The sequence below is a fragment of the Gadus chalcogrammus genome, chromosome 5 (genome assembly GCF_026213295.1).
Source record: "Gadus chalcogrammus isolate NIFS_2021 chromosome 5, NIFS_Gcha_1.0, whole genome shotgun sequence".
Classification (NCBI taxonomy): domain Eukaryota; kingdom Metazoa; phylum Chordata; class Actinopteri; order Gadiformes; family Gadidae; genus Gadus; species Gadus chalcogrammus.
Genome location: NC_079416.1, coordinates 6,945,286 through 6,968,692, shown reverse-complemented (window position 1 = coordinate 6,968,692; position 23,407 = coordinate 6,945,286). Strand labels below are relative to the sequence as shown.

General features: G+C 45.3%; 1 protein-coding gene across 1 annotated transcript; it reads left to right on the top strand.

Moving 5' to 3' along the window:
• LOC130382750 (zinc finger MYM-type protein 4-like) lies at positions 1–22,988 on the top strand. Its single transcript, XM_056590636.1, has 20 exons — positions 1–287; positions 8,456–8,532; positions 11,093–11,450; positions 12,467–12,528; positions 14,298–14,597; positions 15,029–15,092; positions 15,472–15,695; positions 15,914–16,038; positions 16,790–16,994; positions 17,244–17,456; positions 17,842–17,992; positions 18,455–18,576; positions 18,792–19,154; positions 19,524–19,674; positions 20,111–20,283; positions 20,690–20,876; positions 21,354–21,449; positions 21,770–21,813; positions 21,928–22,066; positions 22,357–22,988. Exons 1-20 carry the CDS (start codon positions 260–262, stop codon positions 22,986–22,988), a joined length of 3,714 nt encoding a protein of 1,237 aa, XP_056446611.1. The 5' UTR covers positions 1–259.
• Positions 22,989–23,407: the final 419 nt, after the last annotated feature.

Below are 23,407 nucleotides of genomic sequence, written 5' to 3'. Positions count from 1 at the left end.
TGTGTTATCTGTCAGGCCATATAGTTTCTGTTATTTCTACATTATCTCATAAAGCTCATCGAGACATGATATGGGATTTGTAGACTTGAATTAAGGATGTAATAAACTTGTGGTTAACTGCTTTCTTTGTACTAAATGATTGCTCTCTTCTGTGTGTTACAGATATAAGAGAAAAAGACAAAGGGATAAAAACCCCTGCAGAAGTCCAGACAATGGACATCAGCCCACACCCACTTCCTTCTCTCCAAATGATTGTGAAATGGAGCCTGGTGCTGATCATGGTACTGGTAAGAACCCTTAACACTAACCCGACCAAGAATGTCTGTGAACCTGTTTGGATTTTTAAAAGGGAAAGAAAGAACCTCTGTTTAAATGCCATTTGCACAGTTACAGGACAGTACAGGTACATTGGGATTTTTGTGGGAATCTCCCTGAGTCAGCTACTTCAATAAAATAAATATGATCATGCATCATTACAATCTGGTCTCCTGATTCACAGCAGCAGTTGAAAGAATTGGGCATGTATTCTCTGTTCCTGTACACGTGCAGGGCATCTGGAGTACATCATCCCATTAGGTGTGAATTGAAAGAGAATATCATCTTCTTGCAAAGCAGAGTGGGTTCGATTTTATGTAAACCTATCTGATCACTTGATTATTGTAATCAGAGCAGAAGAGGTTCTTGGAATTTGATCTTCAGAAGGTAAGAATAGGCTTCCTCCCAAGGATATTTCATATTTTCAAAAAATGCCATCTTATCTACCATAGGCTATAACATAGCCTATAGTATGCCTAATATAGTTCAGTAATCAGATTTAGCACAGTAATCAGATTTAGCACAGTTGGCTATATCCAGCCCGGATCTCATTTGAACAGACAGTAACTTGCCAATATATGAATTACCTCTTATTTAAAGTGAAAAACAAAAATCCATAATTTACTTAGAATGATATTATAAGGATCAAGGTGCGCATTAATCATCAGGGAATGATGTTATAGGAAATCCATTGCAATCTCATGTCAGTTAAAGCATTAGGAGGTTCGACCACAACAGTAGAGGATTCATAAAGAGGTAGGCCTAATTACATTCATAAATCAACACCATTTCATACCGGCAATCATCAACACTGATACCGATCTATCTGTGATAGATTGGTCAAATCAGCCAGCGTCAGCCGATATATCAGTCAGGCAAAAAAAAAGTGATAAGGGTCAGGCTTGTGCAAAATTCAGAATTGAATATAGAATGACTTGAATTTGAATTGAAGTCAGAATCAGGATATAGAATTACAATTTGAATTTAATTAAAGGAAGTAGAATTTATATTCATATACTTAATTTAAGTGCAGTGATTTAACAATGAAGCTTTACTGTATATTACAAAGCATATTCCATTAAAAAAGACTCAATTTCCCATCATGCTTTACTTTAACCAATTCAAAATGGTGGTAATTTGTTTGAAAGCTATGTTTGAAGAGGTTTCTGACGTCTCTTACAACTTATTGCATACAGTTCATATCGATATACTTGACAAATTGACAAAGTGTAATAACAGTAATATGGACAACTATAGTAAGCCTAAACAATCATCTCCACTAGTTCATTTTAATGAACCAATTCTAAGTACAATACCAGGAAACCACAGAGCTGTATGCAAGCACTGCAGTACTGCAGTCTGTGGCTCCATCAAGGCTACTTCAAATTTCAAAAGGCATCTACAGGTAAGTTATTGCCTCGTCCAACTTTTATTTTGAAATCCATCTCTTAATGGTATTATGCTATTGATATGATTTGATATAATCAGTGCAGGGGTCACTACTAAAGAAAGTGTATTGCACAATCCCAAATAATAAAATCACTAAAAATGTGATGCATTACCTTAGGATACTTCTTATTCTCTATAGCAGTGGTTCTCAAACTTCTTATGCCGCATACCACCACAGAAAATATTTGTCCCCCCAAGTACCACCATTATGACAGATGTTATAAAATATAACAACATACAGTAGTGTAGGCCTGCGTCCCTATTCAGCGATGCACATCTCATGCAGGAGGCACATTTATACTTAAAAATAATATTATTTATTGTTAGCTGTTGTCAGCTGTACAAAGCGGTGAGAACACGATCTCGGCTGGTGTTTTGTTTTTTTTAGTGAGGGAGGAAGGACTGCGTGCTTGGTTTCCATTGGCCTGCTTGCACTGTTAGTGGCGTATGTATGCGAGACTCATGTTTCAGGGTGTTTTGGGGACCAATTAGTCAAATCAGGCCTACTTTTTGATTTGTTAAACTAAATAAAAAAAACTGGGCCTAGCATTGGGCCTATTTTTGCCCTAAATGACTGAAGCTATTGGTTGTAATTTGGTTGTAATCTTTATTTTCAGCTACAATTGTTTTACGAAAAATGAACACGCAAGACCAAAAGTGATGCCATTTAAAATGCATAATGCTCTGAATCATTCACTAACATAATTTCCACAATATGAAAGTAACAAACAATTAAAAGAACAACAAGAACATTATTTCCGAACAATTTGCATGGGCTGTAAGCCTAACATCGTTTGAGGCAAATGTGGATGTTAAAGGCCCACTATGCAACTTTTTTAGCCAAAATTACATTAAGTATGCAGGTTGAGAGTTATGCTGATGGTTCTGCATCCATTTCTGGGTCGATTGGTGGGTGTGTCATTTTCCCATGTCGCCTCTACAGTGAAAAAGCGCATATGCAACTTGATGTGTTCGGACCGAGCGCACCCGGATGTGACGCGGCGGAAGTATCCTCGAAAATGTAGTCGGATTGTAGTTTCGAAAATGCTTTACGGCACAGACACACACCCAAACATGGCACCGGCTAGATATAAACAGCCAGTTGCGAGGCAATTGTTGCATTCATTATGGATCAATCGTGCGGCCACACCAAACGCGTTACTCGCGTTGGATAACGCGAGTAACGCGCCTAACCTGACGCTTGATCATTGTGTGGTGGTTACTCGGTTCAACGCTTCCAACGCGCCAACGCAGCTAGATGAGTCCATGTCCATGCAAGTGAACGGAGCGTTCCCTCTTCGTCATAACTATCAAACCAAACATCCTTCACATTCACCGAGCGAACATTATGAAAGTAAAATGCACATTTCTCGCTAAAAATGTTTCCATAAACGCATTTAATGGCGTAACTATGTTACTATTTCCACCCAGAATAAAGAAAGATGTCGGCCGTATGCTTCTGTGCAAGGGTCACTACTCTCTGCCAGTGACGTCGGGTCAAGCTCCACGCTGATTTATGTTTATTGCAATACAAATACACCATTTAAAAAATGTATAACCTTGCCTACACTTTATGAACATTTACTTCGGACATGGCTCCACGCATTCGCCGGCTTCTTTGAAAACAAATGCTCATGGCTCGCGTAGAAGTGCATGGGGAAGGGTCGTCAACGAGTTGTTACGACAGTGTTGTGAAATATCTCATACGAAGCTGTAGGGGGCGCTGTGTAGAGAAATGTGCGTGCCAAAACCAAGAAAACAGCGAAGAAATTCCCAAAGTTGCATAGTGGGCCTTTAATGGACGTTTCGGAATGTTGGTCTTGGTGTTAAGCCAAATAAGATCGAGGGTGCTACAATGCAAGGGAAAGTTTTTCTATGTCCGCAGCTCGGCCACGGGCAGCCCTGCCCGGCAGCAGGCTCCGCAGCCCGGCCACGGGCTACTTATTGGTTCATAGCGCAGCCATGCGCTATGAAAAGACGTAGGACGTCACACCCACTCAGAGGAGGAATTTCCTTCTCTTTCCCATTGAACCCCATGTTATTCACCGGCCGCCAACACTTTCGGGGAAATAAATGGGAGTCAATGGAGGCTGATGGAGGAACTTTCTCCCTGAAGTAATTGTCAATAGCAGATGGGGGTGCTAATGTCCCTTTACCCAGGGAACCGAACATTACATATACAAAGGCATTAAAGTACCGTATTTTCCGCACTATAAGGCGCACTTAAAAGCCTTTAATTTTCTCAAAAAACGTATAATCCGGAGCGCCTTATATATGGATCAATTGGTTAATTGGTTGATCCATACTGGTTGTACACGGTGCTCAAGGCGCTCTGTCAAAATGTTTAAGTATGAAAAACCAATAAAAACAATTAAATAATACAAAAATGTTTCACTACGACCAAGCTGCACCGCTTGCAGCATTACGGCTACCGTAGTCAGTAAACACCGGTACTGTGCTTACTCACAGTCCCACACCACGTGTGTGTATTAAGACCCCAAAATGGCACCTTCCAAGAGACACGCTTACGACGCAGAGTTCAAGCTCAAGGCTGTCAGTCACGCAGTAGAATATGGGAACAGAGCAGCAGCGAGAGAATTCAACATTAATGAATCAATGGTACGGAAGTGGAGGAAGCAAGAAGATGACCTGCGCCAAGTAAAGAAGACAGAGTTTCCGAGGGAACAAAGCAAGAGGGCCACAGTTAGAGGACAAACTCGAACAGTGGGTTGTTGAACAGCCCACTGTTCGAGCCGCAAGTAGAAGCGTCTCTACAGTCACTATTCGAATGAAGGCAACAGCGCTAGCATGGGACATGAACATCGGTGAATTTCGAGGCGGTCCTTCTTGGTGCCTTCGTTTTATGAAAAGACGTAAACTCTCCAGACGTAAACTCTCTTGATCAACGACTCCATGCGCGCCCATATCACCAATGCTGTCAAAAACAAGTGAAGCAAACTAATTCGGAGCTTGCCGTCATTCCGGGTTGATTAACTAAAGAAATCCAGACGCTAGATATTGGTGTCAACAGGGCGTTCAAAGCTAGACTGCGAGCTGCGTGGGAGCAGTGGATGACAGAAGGCCAACACACGTTCACCAAGATGGGGAGACAGCACCGGGCGACTTACGCCACTATCTGCCAATGGATCGTGGATGCCTGGGCTGATATATCAGTCTCAACTGTGGTCCGAGCTTTCACGAAGGCAGGAATAATCAATGAACTGCCAGGCAACAGCAGCGACACTGACTCGGATAATGACGAGAGGGAGCCGGCCAGTTTAAATGCCGTACTCGCCCAACTGTTCAATTCGGAACCTGAAGAGGAAGGCTTCGAGGGATTCGTGGACGGGAATGAACTGAAAAAGTGAGCTTTACGTGTTATACGTACGTTAACTGAACAATTTTGAGTTTTGCACTAACGTTTGAATTAGCGGTATCAGACTGTTTCTTTTACGTGTTTACAACTGAACAAGGAGTTGTCAGAACGCTTAATAAAGTTTGACTTCATCTGACTGTTTTGTTGACATTCCCTTTATGGCTGGTTCAGACTACACGATTCTCAGATATTCCTCCACGATTTAACATGTCACACTGACTATACGATCACAGAGCCAGGAAATCGGGCCTTGTCTCGTCGGAAGACTGGCCACACTACAAGATTCCAGGTTGCGATGCTCTCTACTTTGTATCATTCACGTGTGCAAGATATTTAGAAAATCTAAGGTTTAGAACTGACTTAAATGTGTTTTACTTTTTTGTCATAAAGGTTCCAGTTTTATATCTGCTCAATGCAGCAACTCGTCCTCACAGTAGTCGCGTTGCGCGTGACGAGCGATACAATTAGCACAGCTCCATCTAGTGGATGCATAACGCAACCCCAGTCAAACGTTTGGCTGCAGTATCTTCTATTCTATGCGCCTTATAATCCGGTGTGCCCTATGTATGAAAACAGTTCTAAAGTAGGCCATTCATTGAAGGTGCGCCTTATTATCCGGTGCGCCTTATAGTGCGGAAAATACGGTAGTCATATTTAAGGCCATTAATTCATTAGTAGTCTGGGAAATCTACATTTTCTATTCTCAACAATGTTAAGGAGGATCTTCCTCCCTCTCCTCACTGGAGAAGCCTCCACTGCATTGGTACTAGTATTTTGATAGTAGCCTATTGTTTCCAATATAACGATTTTTTTTTTCTAATTCCTCTACGTACCACTTGATAGCGCATCGTTTACCATAGTTTGAGAACCACTGCTCTATAGTATCTCATTGCTCTACCTGTTGCATTACTAAAGGACAACACAAGAGCCTGGCATACCGGGCCTAAACACAACTTTAACTCACATTCACAAAAGTAACATTGAAATGAATGTTCTAACTAACTCAGCCAAATATGATTACATTATGTAAAGTACTTTAGTACCTTTGGTGCTGGACATTATGTGTTTCAAAGCATGCCCCACACTTAACACTTTTTATAAATCAAGAAAACAATCAATTTTGGAATTCATATAAATCATTGTTCTCTTCATCTACATCAAGGGAATATTAATTTACTCTTTTTCCCCACAGAAGAAACATCCTGAATTATTCTCTGTAACCAGCGGTCAGAGAATCAAGCAACAGCGTGGTCATCCTTCAAAAACACCAGGTTCTAGCAAGATCACTGATCGGCGTCAAGTGGCTCTTAATGACGGTGTTGTTACATACATTTCAAATGGTCTCCTCCCTCTCTCCACTGTTGACCATAAGGATTTCATAAACTCGCTGCATTTGGCCCAACCCTCCTTCACAATGCTCACTAGGAGAGCTCAGCCAGGACCGTATCCCTCAGCGCTCAGCTATTATAAAAATTTATCTGATTCAACTGAGTTGGTCTATGGTCAAACCGATCAATGAGGTCCTTTTTTGGAATGACTGGTCATTTCATAATACATTTTGTGATGAAGAGTGTAGTACTGAGTTGCCAGTGTTTTAAAGTGAGGCATGCGGCTGAAAACATTTCCTAAATGTATGATGATGTTCTTGAAAATTACATCATTCAGGAAAAAATCTAATTTATTTTGACAGATAATGCCTCCAACATGATAAAGGCATTCACCCCCTCCCACCAATACATGTTGGCAGTGAAGAGGAGGAGGACGACGACACTTCGGATTTTGAGATACTGGATGTCGAATAGGATATGGCATACAGGGTTGAAATGGATGCAGGGTTGCAAATGTATGCAAAATATGTGCAGGGTTGGGGAGTGACTGGTTACATTTATTCCTAATCCCTGATCTTACTTATTCTACTTCGTTTAAGAATGCTTGATTCTGATTGGCTGGGAAGAGGGCATTAACCCGACAGGTTGCCCGCTGACTTGTCGGTTGTACTTGCTGCTGATAAATCCCAAAAAAAAAAAAATCTAATGGTAGATCAATGCGCCGCTTGTATTTTTTGGAATACTCGATTTTGATTGGCTGCCGGGTGTCCATTAATCCCTGATATATTGACACCTGCTAAGTAGTTCCAGTCAAATTGTCTGTTCAGCCTTCAAAACGAGAGCTGTGGTATAAAGGCTGGGACGAATTTCGACTTATAATTATGTACAATGCATATAGCTCTCTGGCTCATAGCTGAGCCGACTAGAATGCCTCCCGTTGCCATGTCGTATCTAAAGTCTGTCCTATTTACTGGAGGACTGAACAATGTTTCCGTTGCATAAGAACCTGACGGGAGGGTAATGATTGTTCAAGGTATTAGTCAAACCCTCAGGCATTACCAGGGAAACTAAATTATGCCATGTGAAAAACGTTATATTTGGATTTTAAAAACTAATGAAAATATAAATGAGTGGTCTTAATTTATTTTCTTTGGCAAGTGATAATGGTATAAGAGGGATAATGCCCTTTGAGGTGTACAAAACATTGTTTGATCAATCGTAATTAAAGGGGACTACTTTTTGAGGGAGATTAACTCAAACAGAGTATACATTTAATAAGCATGCAATACGAATAAGAAAAAGCATAATTATTAAAGTATTAGAATTGTTTTATTATGTTGGCAAGCAAGAAGTAGAATAAATGGGATAATCACCTCAAGGCAGGGCAATAAACAGTATAATATGCCCGGCTCGTGGAAGGTAAGCCGTCCACGAGCCGGGCATATCTAACTGTTTATTGCCCTGCCTTGAGGTGATTATCCCTTCCGTAATGCATTTGTATTGTTTTAAATACATCAAACTAATCAAGTCAACAAATGACATTGCATTTATAAAGTAATCAAAAAAATACAGTAAAACAAATCACATTGATAATGGCAAATTTATAGCAGTCAACTACATTTCCAAAGTAACCTTCCTAACTCTGAATATATATAATATTCAACACTTTCTTTCTGTGTGTGACTGCGTGGAATTTCGTTGAATTGCCATGAATTGTATTCCACTTCCTGTAATTCAAATTCCACATCCTGTGGTGGCGGAGCCAATTCATTTCCAATTCCAATACCTGAATCGAATTGAGGCCAATTCTAAAATTCTGAATTTTGCCCAAGCCTGATTCCCATGCACTCCTAATGATCTTGGAGCAGGGGACCCCAACGTTTTGAAGGTTGCATGTATGCCCTACTGCAGTGTGTGATCGTGAAAGGTGCCAGTTTACGGCATTGTTTAAATTGATGTTTTTCTTAACCAAATTATTCTGTTATAGGTAAGCCATCATATGAAATGTTTGAGAACAACCCTGATTCGGCGCCATCTTTGCAGTTGGGCCACAGTGATGTCAAGGTAACAGATATTTGCAGTGTTATGCTGAGTTCACACTACACAATATTAGCCAGATTTCTTTCAGTCGCCAACAAGTGTTTTTGAAGTCGCTTCCACATCCACAGCACAAATGAATATCATAGTGGACTCGTGTGAGTGATGATCGTCTAGTAGTGAGAAGGCCTGGAGGGATGTCGAACAAGTTAAACTTCAGGACCTTCTTTATGACAGGTGGACACTTGGATCCCTAGCTTCTTGTGGAAATCCATTTTTGGAAGCGTCGCTTCTCATGTTTTTTCGTAAGTTGTCAGCCGTGGCGCTGATCAGTCATAATAATAATGTGAAACCCACTTCAAGATAGCAGGTTACATGACGAAGTTGTGTATTGGCAGTATAGCAAACTGACAACATTGAAAGTAGTGTTTTGTGTAGCGGCCATTACTTGTAAGATGTGACCTATCATTGTATAGCTAAATAACTACCGTAAAAAAACAATTAAAAGCCGAGTCCCAATTAGACGCCGAGTCCCTTTTACTGGCCAGGTGTGGCTACACGTTTAGACAAATAAACGCTGGTCTCAATTAGGATGTTCTGTCTATAAATTGGCGATAACGCACCAATGAGCTGGATGGAATTACATGTACATTCATGGGATTTTGCAAACAAACAACACATTTTTACATTGTGTTGCACGCACAGCAAGACCGTTCAATGCATAAATTGGTGACCGGAATAAAGCACCAATATAATCAAGTGTGTAAGAGCATTTAAAATCTACTTTAAAATGACCAACCTGGTACAAATACAAAGAAAATGAATCACTTTAAGGGCACAGCCATTTTTGTTGTCGAGTCGTACGGTCAGACTCACTGAACTCGCTCTACTTTCAGAAAGCTGGGAGATTTACACCTCACTACTAGGACGTACCGGCAAATAGATAGCACCTTTTAATGCCATGGCGCCCCTGAGAAAGAAGAACGACCGGAAATTTAATCTTTCAGCTATCAAATTTGGCGAACAAAACTCAGGAGAAGCCGCAGCAAGACATTTCACAGTTGATCCCAAGAGAATGGCGAAAAAACAAAGTCTGGCTGGGAAAGACGGTAAAAGGGCCTTTTATTTATTTTTATATCCAGTGCGGGTCTTGCAGAGAAGCGCCTTTTTTATTTTGACATGTTTTTTGCAAAGCCACCCACCCACTTACGACAGAGGCTCCTCCCACTTGGTGTGACAAGCTCCTCCTACTTGTTTGTGTGCCGAGATACACTCGGGCAAGACCCCGGTGTGCTTGCAACCATCACATCAGAACCAAACCAATGGCAATCGCAATATTCTTATAGGAAGCTTTGCTATTGTTTACCTTACGAATTATGCGTTAATTTAAGAAAAACACAAGCCATCTCCTTAATTCAGAATGAACGCATGGTTCTACCCGTTTGCTGTAAGCCATAGCTAGTTAGCATCGTTACCATCCGTGGTCCATGGACGTGGGCGGATCTAGCGAAACGAGTCGCGCGCCCTATGCTACATTAAACATGGCGGATTCGGGAGACTTTCAACTTAAACATTCAGAGGTAAAAAAGATGATCAAACAATGGCAATCGAATAAGCCAAGGCCCTACTAAGCCGACTCGATTTAACGTTACCTCAGTTACGTTTGAGTTATTTGCCCGCTTGCACACTTTTGAAAGGCTGCACAATAGGATGGCTCATCTGAAAATAGTTTTCTATTATAACCTTAGAGCAACCCAGAATGGCTGGCTGGGAGATAAGCGTGTTGGTGATGTTTCCCAGCGTGTGATACAGCTGTAATCTTGAAGGTGTTGCATTTCTGGAGTTTATCTCGACCTTAAGCGTCCGAAGTATTGCCTTATGGAGAGGATTTAGTCACTTATGAATGCAGACCCGTCGAACCCTCACATATTTTTAGAATAGTGCCTCTCGCACTGATACAAGGTGTTATTTCCAACATTCCGCCATTTGTTATGTCTCAACAAGGATGAACCAACCTGGTCGCCTGGGACATAGCCAGGGCCGTATACCTTTTCAAGGGTGAGAGTGCTTCTGTTCTCTTGTTATTCACGTTTTCTTTATTATAATACTCGCCCCAACCCTTTGGGTCGGTGAGAAGAGGGATCGACAGCCAAGGAGCACGTCTTGAAACTGCTCCTCAACCGCGTCCGCTATAGATTATTCAACCTAAGTCTGTAACTCGCTGTATTACATCCTGGAATAAACCATCTATTCAACCCTCTTTTCCAACCTGTCAAGTTGCTTTTAGTTCGACTTAAAAAATGACTACAACGACAGAAAATACACAACGCAGAGTCTATACAGTTTAGAAATAAGCTGAAATCGAAGACATCTCTTATTTGAGATTGTGCAGATGTGCATTGACCCTTTTTTACTCAAAACCCTAGTTATCATTGACAAAAAAAAACAATACAAGTAGCTGTTGAGTCAAGTGTGGTTGTTTTCATGCAAATTAGGATGAATGTATTTGCATTGACGAAGAGGTGGCTGCTGTCTGACTGATATGAGAGATCAGTCAGACAATGTCTCCTGCTTTTACTCCGATCAGGTTTCAGAAGACCCTGGTAGCCAGAGGCCAGAGGCCGTGACCACAGGAGGAGCAGGCAAGGCCCAAACCCCAAGCGTCCTGGCAGCAGCCAGCCGCGGCGAGGCTACGAGTGGCGGGATGGACGACGTCCTCGAGGGCGTACCAGCATTCCCAGCGGTGGAGGAGGACGACAGCGACGAAGACGAGGATGAAGAGGACGAGGACTGGCAATTCACCCTGCCACAGGGAACCCTGGAAGACTACGACGTTGACAGCCCGTTGTCAGTGGAGGAAGGCCGGAGGACCAGGGCTAACCGGCAGCGTGGAGATGGGCCACAAGTGGAGATGGCCGGCGGACCTGCTTATAACTCCAGCTCAGGTGTGTGGTGTGTGTGTGGCTAGACGGGGCGGGGGGTTGCCGGCAGTAGCTCAGGGGGCGGAGTGGGTTGGCTGGTAACCGGAAGGTCGCTAGATTCGATCCCCGGCTCCTCCTAGTGCAGGGGTCACCAACCTTTTTGAACCTAAGAGCTACTTCGTGGGTACTGAGTCATACGAAGGGCACCCCGTTTGATACACTCTTCTGAAATAACAAATTTGCTCAGTTTGCCTTTAATTATATATTACTATTAATGATGATGATTAATGATACGCATCCATGTGAAACATGTTAATTAATTAAGTCATGTTAATGATTTCTCACAATAATTATCAAGAATGACTTAAAAAAGGTGGGAAAGAGTTGTTCTAGAATGAGTTGTGCTATGTTTAGAACAGGCCTGCGGGCGCCTCATGTGGTCCTTGCGGGCGCCCTTGTGCCCGCGGGCGCTGTGTTGGTGACCCCTGTCCTAGTGTGTCGGGCTGTCCCAGAGCAGGGTGTACCCTTACTGCCACTGACGAGCTGGCTGTTGCCCTGCTTGGTTGGCTCCGCCGTTGGTGTGGGAATGTGTGCGTGAATGAATGGTCCTTTTGGATAAAAGCATCAGCAAAACCCCCTAAATGTAAATGTAAAATGGATTAAAGGATAATTATTTAAAGGGAAAGGGAAACCCCCAACTTACTTTTTTCCGTTTGTTCAGCTTGTGTCTCACAAAGTGTCATTGAACATTTCTGTCATATTTTGTACTTAACAGTTGTAATTAGTTAAACTGGGAAATTCTCAGTGAAATCCAAAATGTGTCGCTAAAGAAGCTTTTCCAGAATAGCCTACCATTTGTGCCTTTGGAACTCAATGTGTCTGTTTCTTCTGTACAGCCCTTGAAAGTAGTCTCTTATTTAGTATCAGAAGGTGTTTCTCAGTTACCTTATCTTTTGTTACTAAAAACCAAAAAACATAGATAACGATTTGGAAGTTTTGTTGAATGTTAATTTTGAGCAACTGTCTCTCTTTCTTCACAGCCTCGTCAGATGGAGCAGCGCTGGAGCCGTCCAAGCAGCCAGACGCCAGTCAGGGGGGAAAGGTGATGCTCGGATAAAGATGGCTGCCCTTTGACCACAGACATATTCTCAGTCTATGGGCCCACACTTAAAAAGCCTAATATGATAGTGTTAAGGCTAAACGTATCTATTTAATTTATTTCACATTCAAATAGACTGCTTAAAGCATATCGTTTGCAAGGTGTAAGGTGCAAGGTGTAAGAACAGCAAATTTATGAAGTCAACTGTCTGATCAGACAAGGAAGCTTTACTGTCCTTGGGTCTCATTTATAACCGTTGCGTACGCACAAAACTGGGCTGAAAGTGGTGTACGTGACTTTCCACGCCAAAGTTGTGATCTATAAAAAACTAACTTTACGGGAGAATGTGCGCAGTCAGCGCAGTCCGGTTAAATACAAGTTGACTTGTATATAACTGAGAAATACAAGTCAACTGTTATTTCTCAGTTATAACTCCAGAAACATCTCCTTAGAATCGAAATGAAAATTCAAAATCGAAATTCTCTATATTTAATCTCATCACTCCATACTGTCCACTGACTGCGCAACTGCATGGAATGACTACAGTGTCACATAAATACATTTATGTGACACTGTAAACACACAATCAAATGTCAATTAAATCCCAAGTGTGGAAAACCAAGCCACATACTCCTCACCACAATCGTTATATTATTGTCCGTTCCTCTTGATGCTTTTCATGACAAATCAGGCATTAAAAAGGGGTTATGTTCAAGAACATTTTACGTGGGTGATTACAAACTGATTATCCAAGGTGTTCTCGTCAGTCTTATTACCGTAACCCTATTAATACAGTGGTGAGCCCCGTGCATAATGCTGCACCATGGCACTGCTGGCACTGCTGGAGGACCTTGCAAATGGCAGGATTCGGAGGGAGAGGGGTCTTCAGGGACCATAACGATTTATTGGTACATACAAATATGTACCTTTTATGTCAGACCACTTCTTTTTTAATTCTGGGACTGTGCGCTCCGTGCCACTGACAGAGTTCACTGCTGCAGGAACATGTGATCCCAATCCCGTGAAGGCCGAACAAAACTACTTTTCGGGCCTCCACCTCACCCACAAGTGTCTCCACTTCAACCTCCTTCAACCTTCGCTTTTTTGCTTTTCTCAGTCCTTCTGCCATTCTTTCCGACAAGACGTAATACTTCCATCTGAGTCCGTTTTATATGCAGATCGCATTCATGAGGTTGTTTGCATTGACCATTTATGGTTAAAAGGGGGCGTGTACACTAGGGCGGAACGTGAAGCTGATTCAGCTGTGCACACTCAAAACGTAATGAAAAGGCGATAAATAACGCATAAAATAAAATCCTGAACTCTGTGATTTATAAAGCAAAGATTGTTTAGAGGTGTGCGTACGCAGGGTTTTATAAGCCTGAATATTTTTTGGCGCTCGCAAAACTTGGCTTTTGGGCGTGCGTACACTTTTAGCAACGATCCCACGCACAGTTTTATAAAAGAGACCCCTGGTGTTTTAAAAATGTAGCGGCAATATTTACAGTTCCTGATCACGTACAGGAGTATTACATGGTATCAACACAGTGGTGACTGAGCAGCTTATATGAATGAAATAATGGGTATAGCAATTCTGTGTATATAAAAGAAAGGTAGGACACACATTGTGCCTGGCCTCTGTTTACTGCAGACAGACTTGATGGTATTGTCGATGTCAAAGTCCAGACACATTTTTGGAGCCTTAATTGGCTAATCCATTCCGAACATTTTTGAGGATAATTTCTAATGTATCACCATTTCTGATGTCCCAGGTTCCTATAGAGCCATCCGCGGCACTGCCTCAGGTCCTTAGACCACCGCATAAGGCCCCTGAACCATCGCATCAGGCCCCTGAACCTCAGGCCCCTGAACCTCAGGCCCCTGAACCACAGTCTCAGGCCCCTGAACCACAGTCTCAGGCCCCCAAACCACCGTCTCAGGCCCCTGAACCATCGCCTCAGGCTCCTGAACCCCCCCTGCTCACCATCAAGGACGAGCCCTTGGACGAGGGCTACGACGTGGCCCTGCTGCCCCAGACCTCCATCAGCAAGGTCAAAGAGGAGCATAAGGATGTAAGTAGGGCACCCCTGAATACCCTGTCTCACAATTAACACCAGGAATAGCGGTAGGGATTTGCCCTTTGTGGGCTTTAATTTGCTGTTGCAAACGGCCGGCTGCCGAAACTATCTTCTTACTGTGGTAGGGTGGGGTTACAATAATAACGTGTGTTATTATTATTTAAAAATCATTTAATGATGATAATAATATTAATAATTATGATGATAATAATAATACAATTTGAATAATGAACAAAATACAAAAAAGTAACCATTAAGAATACCGATAAAATAAAGCACCAAAAAGCTGTAATGTCCTAGCGAGCTTCTAGCTGACCCCAAGTTAGCCAATGGAGACAAATATGTGTTTCCTAATAAAGAAAGGATCAGAAAGGCCTATAGAATCCACTCTGAAGTCTATGTGTTTGCTTCTGTGTTTTATCTAGGAAGAACTCAGGATCAGTTCAGTCTTCTCTTTCCGGGGAGGAAATGCATTCGCACCTCAAGGCGGTGAGTGTATATAGTTAGACTGAAAATCAAAGCATCAAAATAAAGTGAACACATTTCAACGCCCATCCAATCAGACTTTTGATATGTTCAAATGTTTTCTTAATAAAACTAATTTTGTTGCTATTTTATATAGACAGAAATTTAATTGATCAACCATTAAGGATACAACAGCCATATAAATGAGTGATGCATTCTGTTTTCTTTGGCCCATTATAGATATGGTCTCCTTGTGCTACTTTTCCTACATTCTTCTGCAAGTTACTTCCAATTAGGCAATCAAGTTATTGGTTTCACTGTATTCTTACATTAGTAATTCCCTGCTTTGCCACATTGGTTGGTCACTGTTGAATGAAAAGGAACGATGTATTCGCTCCACCAGCTCCGGCCCCCTTCCCCCAGCCCACAACCACCATCTTTATCCCAGGGAGAGGCACTCTGCTTCAGGCCTCCACGCTGGCCACCCTTGGGATCAAACCCAGACTGCCGGCTCCGGCCATAGCACCCGCCCCTACTCTGCTGGCCTTACCCCAAACCCTGTCCCAGCCCCAGCCCCTACCACCGCCTGCCGTGATAAGCACCATCAGATGCAGTGGTTGCTCCAAGGTAAGCTCTCTCTCTCTTCTTGCTCAAGTAGCTGTTAACCCAACGTCACCCAAAGTACGTTCCCGTTGGACAAGAAGGGGTCAACCATGAAACAAATCCAAAGCCGTAAAAGTGTATTATTGCCGATACATAGACCTCATCAGTTCAGAGGAGCCCGTTCCTCTGATGCGACCGTTCTGCAGTTATTTACCCAGAATCCTCTGGGTCGAACGCTGTAGGTGCTGGTGAAGGGCCAGACGGCGTTCCAGAGGAAAGGTGCCACCCAGCTGTTCTGCTCCACCGTCTGTCTGTCCAGCCATCTGCCTCCGACCAGCAAGGCTCGCAGTTGCTACCATTGCAACAAGTACGTCTCCACTACCCTCGCTGATGCTATTGGCTCGCAGTGGGACCCACTTCATTCGTTTTGTCCTGGCGCTACTAGCCAACATTTACTTGCACTTCAGGAGGTGCATACAGGTTGATTTTGATAACGTGAATGTGTGCAGTTGTCTGCAAGGGTTTCGTTTTGAATACCAACTTTGTACAAAAGAGCGATTTCGTGAGCCTATTTTACGCCTCAAAAACGCACCCAATTCATCATAGCTCCCTCATAGGGGAACAGCCACTCGCTACACTTTGTTACACTGGGATTAAAAAAGTAAAACTGCAGTATAATTGAATCCTCTAAATCCATTGGATATTTTCGTGACAGAACGCATTATGAGCTCGTGGTCACTAGGCGATATAGGTTGAGTAACCCCCCATGTCATTCTGACTGTGTCCGAAAGACTACAGGCGTCTTTAGGGTGGATACATGGCTTCAATGCTTTGTCCCTCAGCTGTTGTTTTGCTTATGCAAGCAAGGCCCAATCCCATTTCTACCCCTTACCCCTTCCCCTTACCCCTTCCCCTTACCCCTCCCCCTTGTTTTGAAGGGGGAAGGGGTAAGGGGAAGGCGAAAATCGAACCCTAGATTTTCTTTAGTTGATCAAAGCCCTTATTTCCGGTCGGCTTCCCTTTCCCTTTTTCTATGCTGGCACTAGCAGTGAACTTCTTGATACTTTTGTTTTGATTCAGTGCTTCCTTCCTCCGTCTTCCTTTTGTTCTCGGTGCAGAGAAATCGAGGACCCGAAGAGCATGGTGATGGTGCCGCTGGACAACAACACCTTCATCCACTTCTGCAGTCACCACTGCCTGTCCGCCTCCAACGTGGAGAAGAAGAAAACGGTGGCCCAGCTGCTGTATAACCCTCGCCTGGTTACCTACCAAGCCAAGGAACAGGAGAAGCCCCACTGCATTGTATGCAAGAGCACCAGTAAGGTGAGGAAGCACCCCCATAGGAGCACTTTTTGCTTTTTTTTTTTTTTTTTGGTGCGTCCTTCTTGTTAAAGGGGCAGTGAACCCGAAATCTTTTTAAACTTTTTTTTTTTATTATTAGGTGGTAAGTTGGCGCTGGACGTAACAATCCATCCGAGAAACCCCAAAACGCAACTTAAACCTAAGCATTGGCCATGCTGTACCCCCACTCTACGCTCACCGCTCCCTCCCTCTCTCTCGCTCCCCCGTCAGATTGAACACGAGGTGATGCACCAGGGCCGCATCCACAGCCTGTGTAGCGACGCCTGCTTCCTGGAGTGGCGCAACTCCCGGCAGCTGGCCATGAACTGCTGCGAGGGCTGTGGCCTCTACTGCAAGAGCGACTCGGACGTGTGCCAGACCCTGACCGTGGAGAAGGCCCAGCTCAACTTCTGCAGCCCCACCTGCGTCAGCACGTACAAGCAGGTACGGGCCCCCAGTGATTTGTATTCAGGGTCGCTCAAGAATTAAGGGCCAGAGACGAGATTCAATGAACTGCCGGCTTCTTCTAGTCGGTAAGACGACAGGTTGTTGGAGGACGTCAGGTGGCGAAAATGTTTTACAAAAGGAACACACCTTCTTCTTCTGTGTCTTCTTGCATACAATGAGGATACACTGCTACTAAGTAGTGGACATAAATGTTGGCATTTTAGTTTCATTACGTCGGGCACCTTTTTTATTTGATAGTGTTAGGAAGGAGACCGCCACACACTGCTTAAGCCAGTGGTGCTGATCAAGGGTTCTTCTGGTTGAAGCCTGCGTGTGTGATTGTACAGGAGTTCCAGCGGTTAACGCAGCTGTTCCTTTTCAGTCCTGCATTAAGAACACCGAGTGCGCCGTCTGTCACGACTCGGTTCGAGTCTCCAACACCATCATGGACAGAGACCAGATTGGGAAGGTGCAGCTTTACTGTTCTACCACCTGTTTTGCTCAAAGCAGGCCCACCAAACACATGCTCACAGGTAAGTAAAACGACAAAACTAACCTACCTTTTTAACTTCAGCTCCTTTTACTATCTTTCAGTTTGGCACCCTCAAATGCACACATTTAAATCCCAGATTTTATGTTGGTCATGTAAATGGTCAGGATTTAGTTTTACGTCGAGTAACATAATTGCAATGCATAACAGTAGACACAATGAAACAAATGACACATTTGTATCACACATAAGGAACCTCTTAAACCTTAGCTGGAATTATTTTTGCCACGTGGATTTTTGTTTAACCGTAACCAACTCCCCCTGTTTTGTATACATTGTGAACTCTGGGACTGTACCAATCATCGATGTGTACTCAATGTAACCCAACTCTTAACTCTTGGAGAGCACAAACACGCCGTGATGCTACACAGAGGAGCTCTGCTTCTTGGGCTTCTTGAGGTGTAACTGTAGACCGTCCTCCTCTCTCCCCGGATGCCCTCCCCAGGCACAGCGTTCCCGTGCTCCCAGTGCAATCTCAGCCAGGTCCCCCAGTACCATTTGGCCATGTCGGATGGCCACATCCGAAACTTCTGCTCCCACGAATGTGTCTCCGCGTTTAGGTTACAGGTACTGAAAGCCTAATTTCATTCTGATAAAATACACAATGGCCTAACTTATACAATATGTATTGTGGACTTGGACTTGTATAATATGTTGGCTATTGCTTGGTTTAGAACGATTTGTATGCCGGACTGAAATATGGAATGATAAAATGTTCAATAAATGTGCAGTCTCTCCCCAATGGGCCGACCTCAGTGTGACGGTTCTCTGTGATCCCACAGAAAGAGGAGCCCGCCTCTCAGCGCAGCCTGGTGAACGGAGCCCCCAGCAGGCCCTCCTACTCCTCTGCCCCGCCGCCCCTCTCCGACGGACCGCTGCCCGGGCCCCTGGGCGGGGCCGCGTCCCCGGCGCCGCGCCTCGACCGGTCCTCGCCCCACGGGACCCACCCCGGCGCCCACAGCAGGGTCACATCGGTGCCCCCGCTGGAGCCCGCCTACAGCGACCTGGCCTCCCACCAGGCCCAGCCGGCCACGCCCTCCTCGCCCGGCCACGCCCTGACTCAAGCCCCGCCCACACACAGCCACCTGACCTGCGGCCAGTGCAAACAACGGTTTGACACCAAGCCGCTTCTCTTCAGCTACCAGGTGAGGGGGGGGGGGAGGAGAGGGAGGGAGGGAGGGAGGGAGAGAGGGAGAGGGAGGGAGAGAGAGAGAGACCCCCTTATCATGACAGGTGCAAAGGTAGGGTGTATGATTTAGGGAGGAGTTATGGTAACTTAAAGCTTAACTTAAGCAATATAGTCAAAGTTACGTGGAGAAACATTTATAAAAGCGAGAACATTTTATTTAAAATATAAGAAAATCAAAAATTGAAGAGCAATGTCCTCCTATGCTCCCCTTTTCAAATTTAAAAGTCTATTACCACCTGCTAACTGGCCACCCGTAGAGGCTCTGGTCCTGTTGCTCAGCAACCCTCTCCGCCGCTAGTCAACGCTCCCTCCGCTCGGCCTGCAGGGTCGCATCTCCATGTTCTGCGGCGCGGCGTGCTGTGAGCAGTACAAGACCCAGAGGAACATCATGGCGCCGTGCGAGAGCTGCAAGCTGGACAACGTGGTGTTTGAGGTGGTGACCTTCGACCAGCAGGACCGCGTGTTCTGCAGCCAGAGTGAGTGGTCTTCACGCACGCACGTCCTCTGTTCCGCGCGTCGCAGAAAAGGCAGACTCGTCTCTTGTGAATATGGTTATCAGATCTTCGCAGTGTTGGTGTGATTACATTCACATCCATAATTAAAAAAGGCCAATGCCGGGGCGCCACGGTGGCTCACCGGGTACAGCACGTACCATTAAGGCCCAGTCCTGACCGCAGCGACCCGGGGTCGATCCCTGCCCGTGGTCCTTCGCTGCATGTCCTCTCCTCTATATCCCACACCTTCCTGTGTATCACACTCATCATAAAGCAGGATTTTAGCAAAATGCTAAAATGAAAACGGCCAAAGTCTGCATCAACACGAGATAATTCCCTTTTGACATTGCTTGCTGTCGTGTGTTTTAACAATGCTCCACTCCCCCTCCCACCCCCCCCTCCCACCTCCCTCTTCAAGCCTGCAAGCAGCAGTTCCGAGAGGAGGTGACGGCCGGGGGCAAGGGCCCCTGGAGGCCCTGCTCCTACTGCCGCTGCGAGAGCCAGAAGACGTTTCACAGCCACTACGGCGGGCGGGTGGAGGAGTTCTGCCGGCCGCACTGCATGTCTCAGTACACGGTGCTCTTCTACGGGGTAGGCGGTGCCCTCGGGTCGGCGACGGCTCTGCCGATGGTCAAATGAGTCAACGGTGCTTTTGTTTTTTTTGTATCCATTTAAGGAACATGTTTCTTATCATCCCAGTCATTTATTGGGGAAAAAAGGGCAAAGCTGTTCCAAATCTTTTTGGGCAAATGTCGTGAGCGTTTGACCGCTGTGTCGTCTCACTAGACTCCGATGAATAACCATTGGGCAACACTGCGCATTGGGTCACGTTAAAGATGAATGTTAATTGCAATTTTGAAAGGGGCCTATTATATGTGTCGTATGGTAAAGATAGTTACCGACTATTAAGTGAAATGCACGATGGTATGTCATACTTCACCCTCACTCCCTGTCTCTCTCTGTGTCTGCCTGTCTGTCTGTCTGTTTGTGTGTCCAGATGGCCCGGTGTGACGGCTGCAGGCAGCGGGCCTGCCTGGAGGAGAGGCTGCAGTGCACCAGCTCCGTGCGCAACTTCTGCAGCCGGGCCTGCCTGATGCAGTACTGCCACCGGCACTTTGAGGTCGGCGCTTCGCGCCGCGCCGACCCCCCCCCCGCCGCCGGCCGCGCGCTGCCGCCGCCCCACGGTAGGACGACAGCGTCGGCGTCTGTGTTGTCGACGTCAACTTTACGCACGCGCACACGGGCGCGTGTGTGGAATTTGTGAGATGATACTCGGCAACATGCAGACGAACATAAGGGAATAGTGTCGTCTTGTTTCAATATAATCTAATAATTATAGTTATAATAATTATAATAATTAATAATTATAATTATAGTTAATTATTAATAGTTAGGCACTTACAGAACGCACTTATTGTATGTTGTACGTCCTGGCGCTTAAAAATAGTACTTGGCGTTGTGTAGCATCGTGATTGTCAGTACTTGGCACTTCCTTACTGAACATCCTTACTGCACCGACAGCGATATAGTGTTTCTCGTTCTTCTGACAACTGTACTCATTGTTTGTCTGCTAAATGTGTCCACTAAATGCAACTGTTAATGTAGTCATGCCACCACAGCTAAGCCAACCGCCCCTCTACCGCTCTCTCTCTCTCTCCCAGCCCCCAGTCAGGCCAACCATCCCTCCAAGATGAACCCGGTGGGGGGGGAGCTGGTGTGCCTGGCCAGTGACTCTGCCACCCGGCCTCATGCTACGGGTCGGTTCACCTTCCACCTGCTTAAAGGGGACTCTGCACTTCACGACTCCAGTGCACATTGGAGTTTTTCAATAAGAGATTTTTCCGTTTCGTTTTTTTGTGTTAACCTATAGCGTTAAAACGTGTATTCATAGCACATATATTGTTGATTCATCAATCGTTGAATTTGCCTAATAATGGCAATGTTTGCCATATGTCATACTCCCTTGATCAATGCATGGAGCTATGTAGCTCTGATATAATTTTTGTTATTGATATTTACTTTTCCTACCCATTCTGATGGTATATGTTATACATTTGATTATCTTTTCTCTTTGTAGGCACTCTTCCAACTCCTTACACCCATGACAAGACGATATACCACGTAAGTACTGCCAGTCAAAAGGGCGGCACAAACAACAAAATAAACGGTTACAGGACCTTCAATGAAACTAGGATTAAGACGAGACGGTACGTTTCCATCTGTGTCTGTTCGCAGGCTAGCACCCAGACGGACGCGATGCGCTCGTCTGGGCCCCGGCGCTGCCAGGTGAAGAACAAGTCAGTTTTGTGTCGGCCCTTCACACTGAACCAGGAGACCATGTGCCAGCTGCCAGAACCGCCCGCCAAGACCTCAGGTAGCGCTTCTAAAGAACCCTGGTGCATCAAATCCCTTGCAGATTCCCCGTGTCTGCCTGCCCCACAGCTGTGCACTGCGGCCACGGCTTCGGTTCAATGGATCATCATCGATGATGATGATAATCGGGTACAGTCCGTCATTAGCCCGTTTGGTTGGCTTTTGTGCGTATGAAATCACTGAAGGGGATGGTAGTCTTCCTGTGGCTCAACGCAGCCCCAATGAATGAATGAATGAATGAATGCATTTCCTCGCTCACTCTTCTGTATGTGTTTTGTGTTCCCGTGGCAGACTCCTCCACCGCAGCTCCACAACCTCGTCCCGTCAACCACCTGCCGGTGCGCCTCACCGACCGCCACTTCCTGGCCAAGAGGCTGTGGGGCAGCGTGGGCTGCGTGGTCTGCGGCCACCGGCCGCGCAAACGGGCAACGGAGGAGGAGGAGGAGCAGGAGGAGGGGCCCTGGGGGAGGAAGAGGGCGAGGACGGAGGAGTCGGAGGAGGTGTCGGGCACGGTGCGAGTGGCGGAAACGGAGAAGGGGGGCGAGAAGGAGGCGGAGACGCTTGAGCATGAGAGGCACCTCGAGGAGAAGGAGGAGGCGGTGCAGGCAGAGACGGGGGTTATGGAGGAGAGAGGGGAGACCAAGGAGGCGGGCTTGGAGACGGGGGTGGGCGTGGCCGGGCAGGGGGCGACGGACTTCTACTGCCGGCTGTGTCCGGGGCAGCCGGGCCTGTGTCCCGCCCCCTGCTTCGAGATCTACCACACCAGGCTCATGTACTGGGTCAGCCCGGGGGGGGGTGGGGAGCGGAGCTCTCCGGGGGACAAACTAAAAACTCCTCACGCCACTCTCCCTTTGCCGCCTCCGTCGGCCGCCAGTGTCCTGACACAGACCCCCACAGTCCAGGCAGAATCTGGACTACAGTAGGGGACTACAGGGCCGGGGGTGACCTCTAGAGCGTCCCCCTGCTCATTGATATATAGATATAAAACTGTGAAATGAACTTACCCATACTTTTTATGCAAAATTGCAGTGAAACGTGTACGCTCTGTACTGCAGATCTTTGTGTTCAATTTCGTCGTACTGTTGAGTTCCGTTCCACTTTCAAAATTTTTGATTGATTGGATTTACTGAAATATGAATTACATCAGATTTACATCAATTCTGAGCCAGGATCGACATGGAGCCTTTTCACTAATGGTGACACATGAGAATAATGCAACTTTATTTAAGGGAGATGGTATTTTGTCCTCGGTTTATAACACATTTCTTGTATCTTTAGGTTCTTGTTCATTCTTGTTATTCATTTGCCAAACACTTTCCTTGGTCTGGTAAGATTCGGTTTC

What these genes read in the sequence shown, in the direction of transcription:
- LOC130382750 (XM_056590636.1), top strand. Translation starts at nt 260, where the DNA reads ATGGAGCCTGGTGCTGATCATGGTACTG. An exon ending in ACACGGTGCTCTTCTACGGG is followed by an intron (nt 20,284 to 20,689) that starts GTAGGCGGTGCC and finishes TTGTGTGTCCAG; the next exon opens with ATGGCCCGGTGTGACGGCTG. An exon ending in CACCCGGCCTCATGCTACGG is followed by an intron (nt 21,450 to 21,769) that starts GTCGGTTCACCT and finishes TTCTCTTTGTAG; the next exon opens with GCACTCTTCCAACTCCTTAC.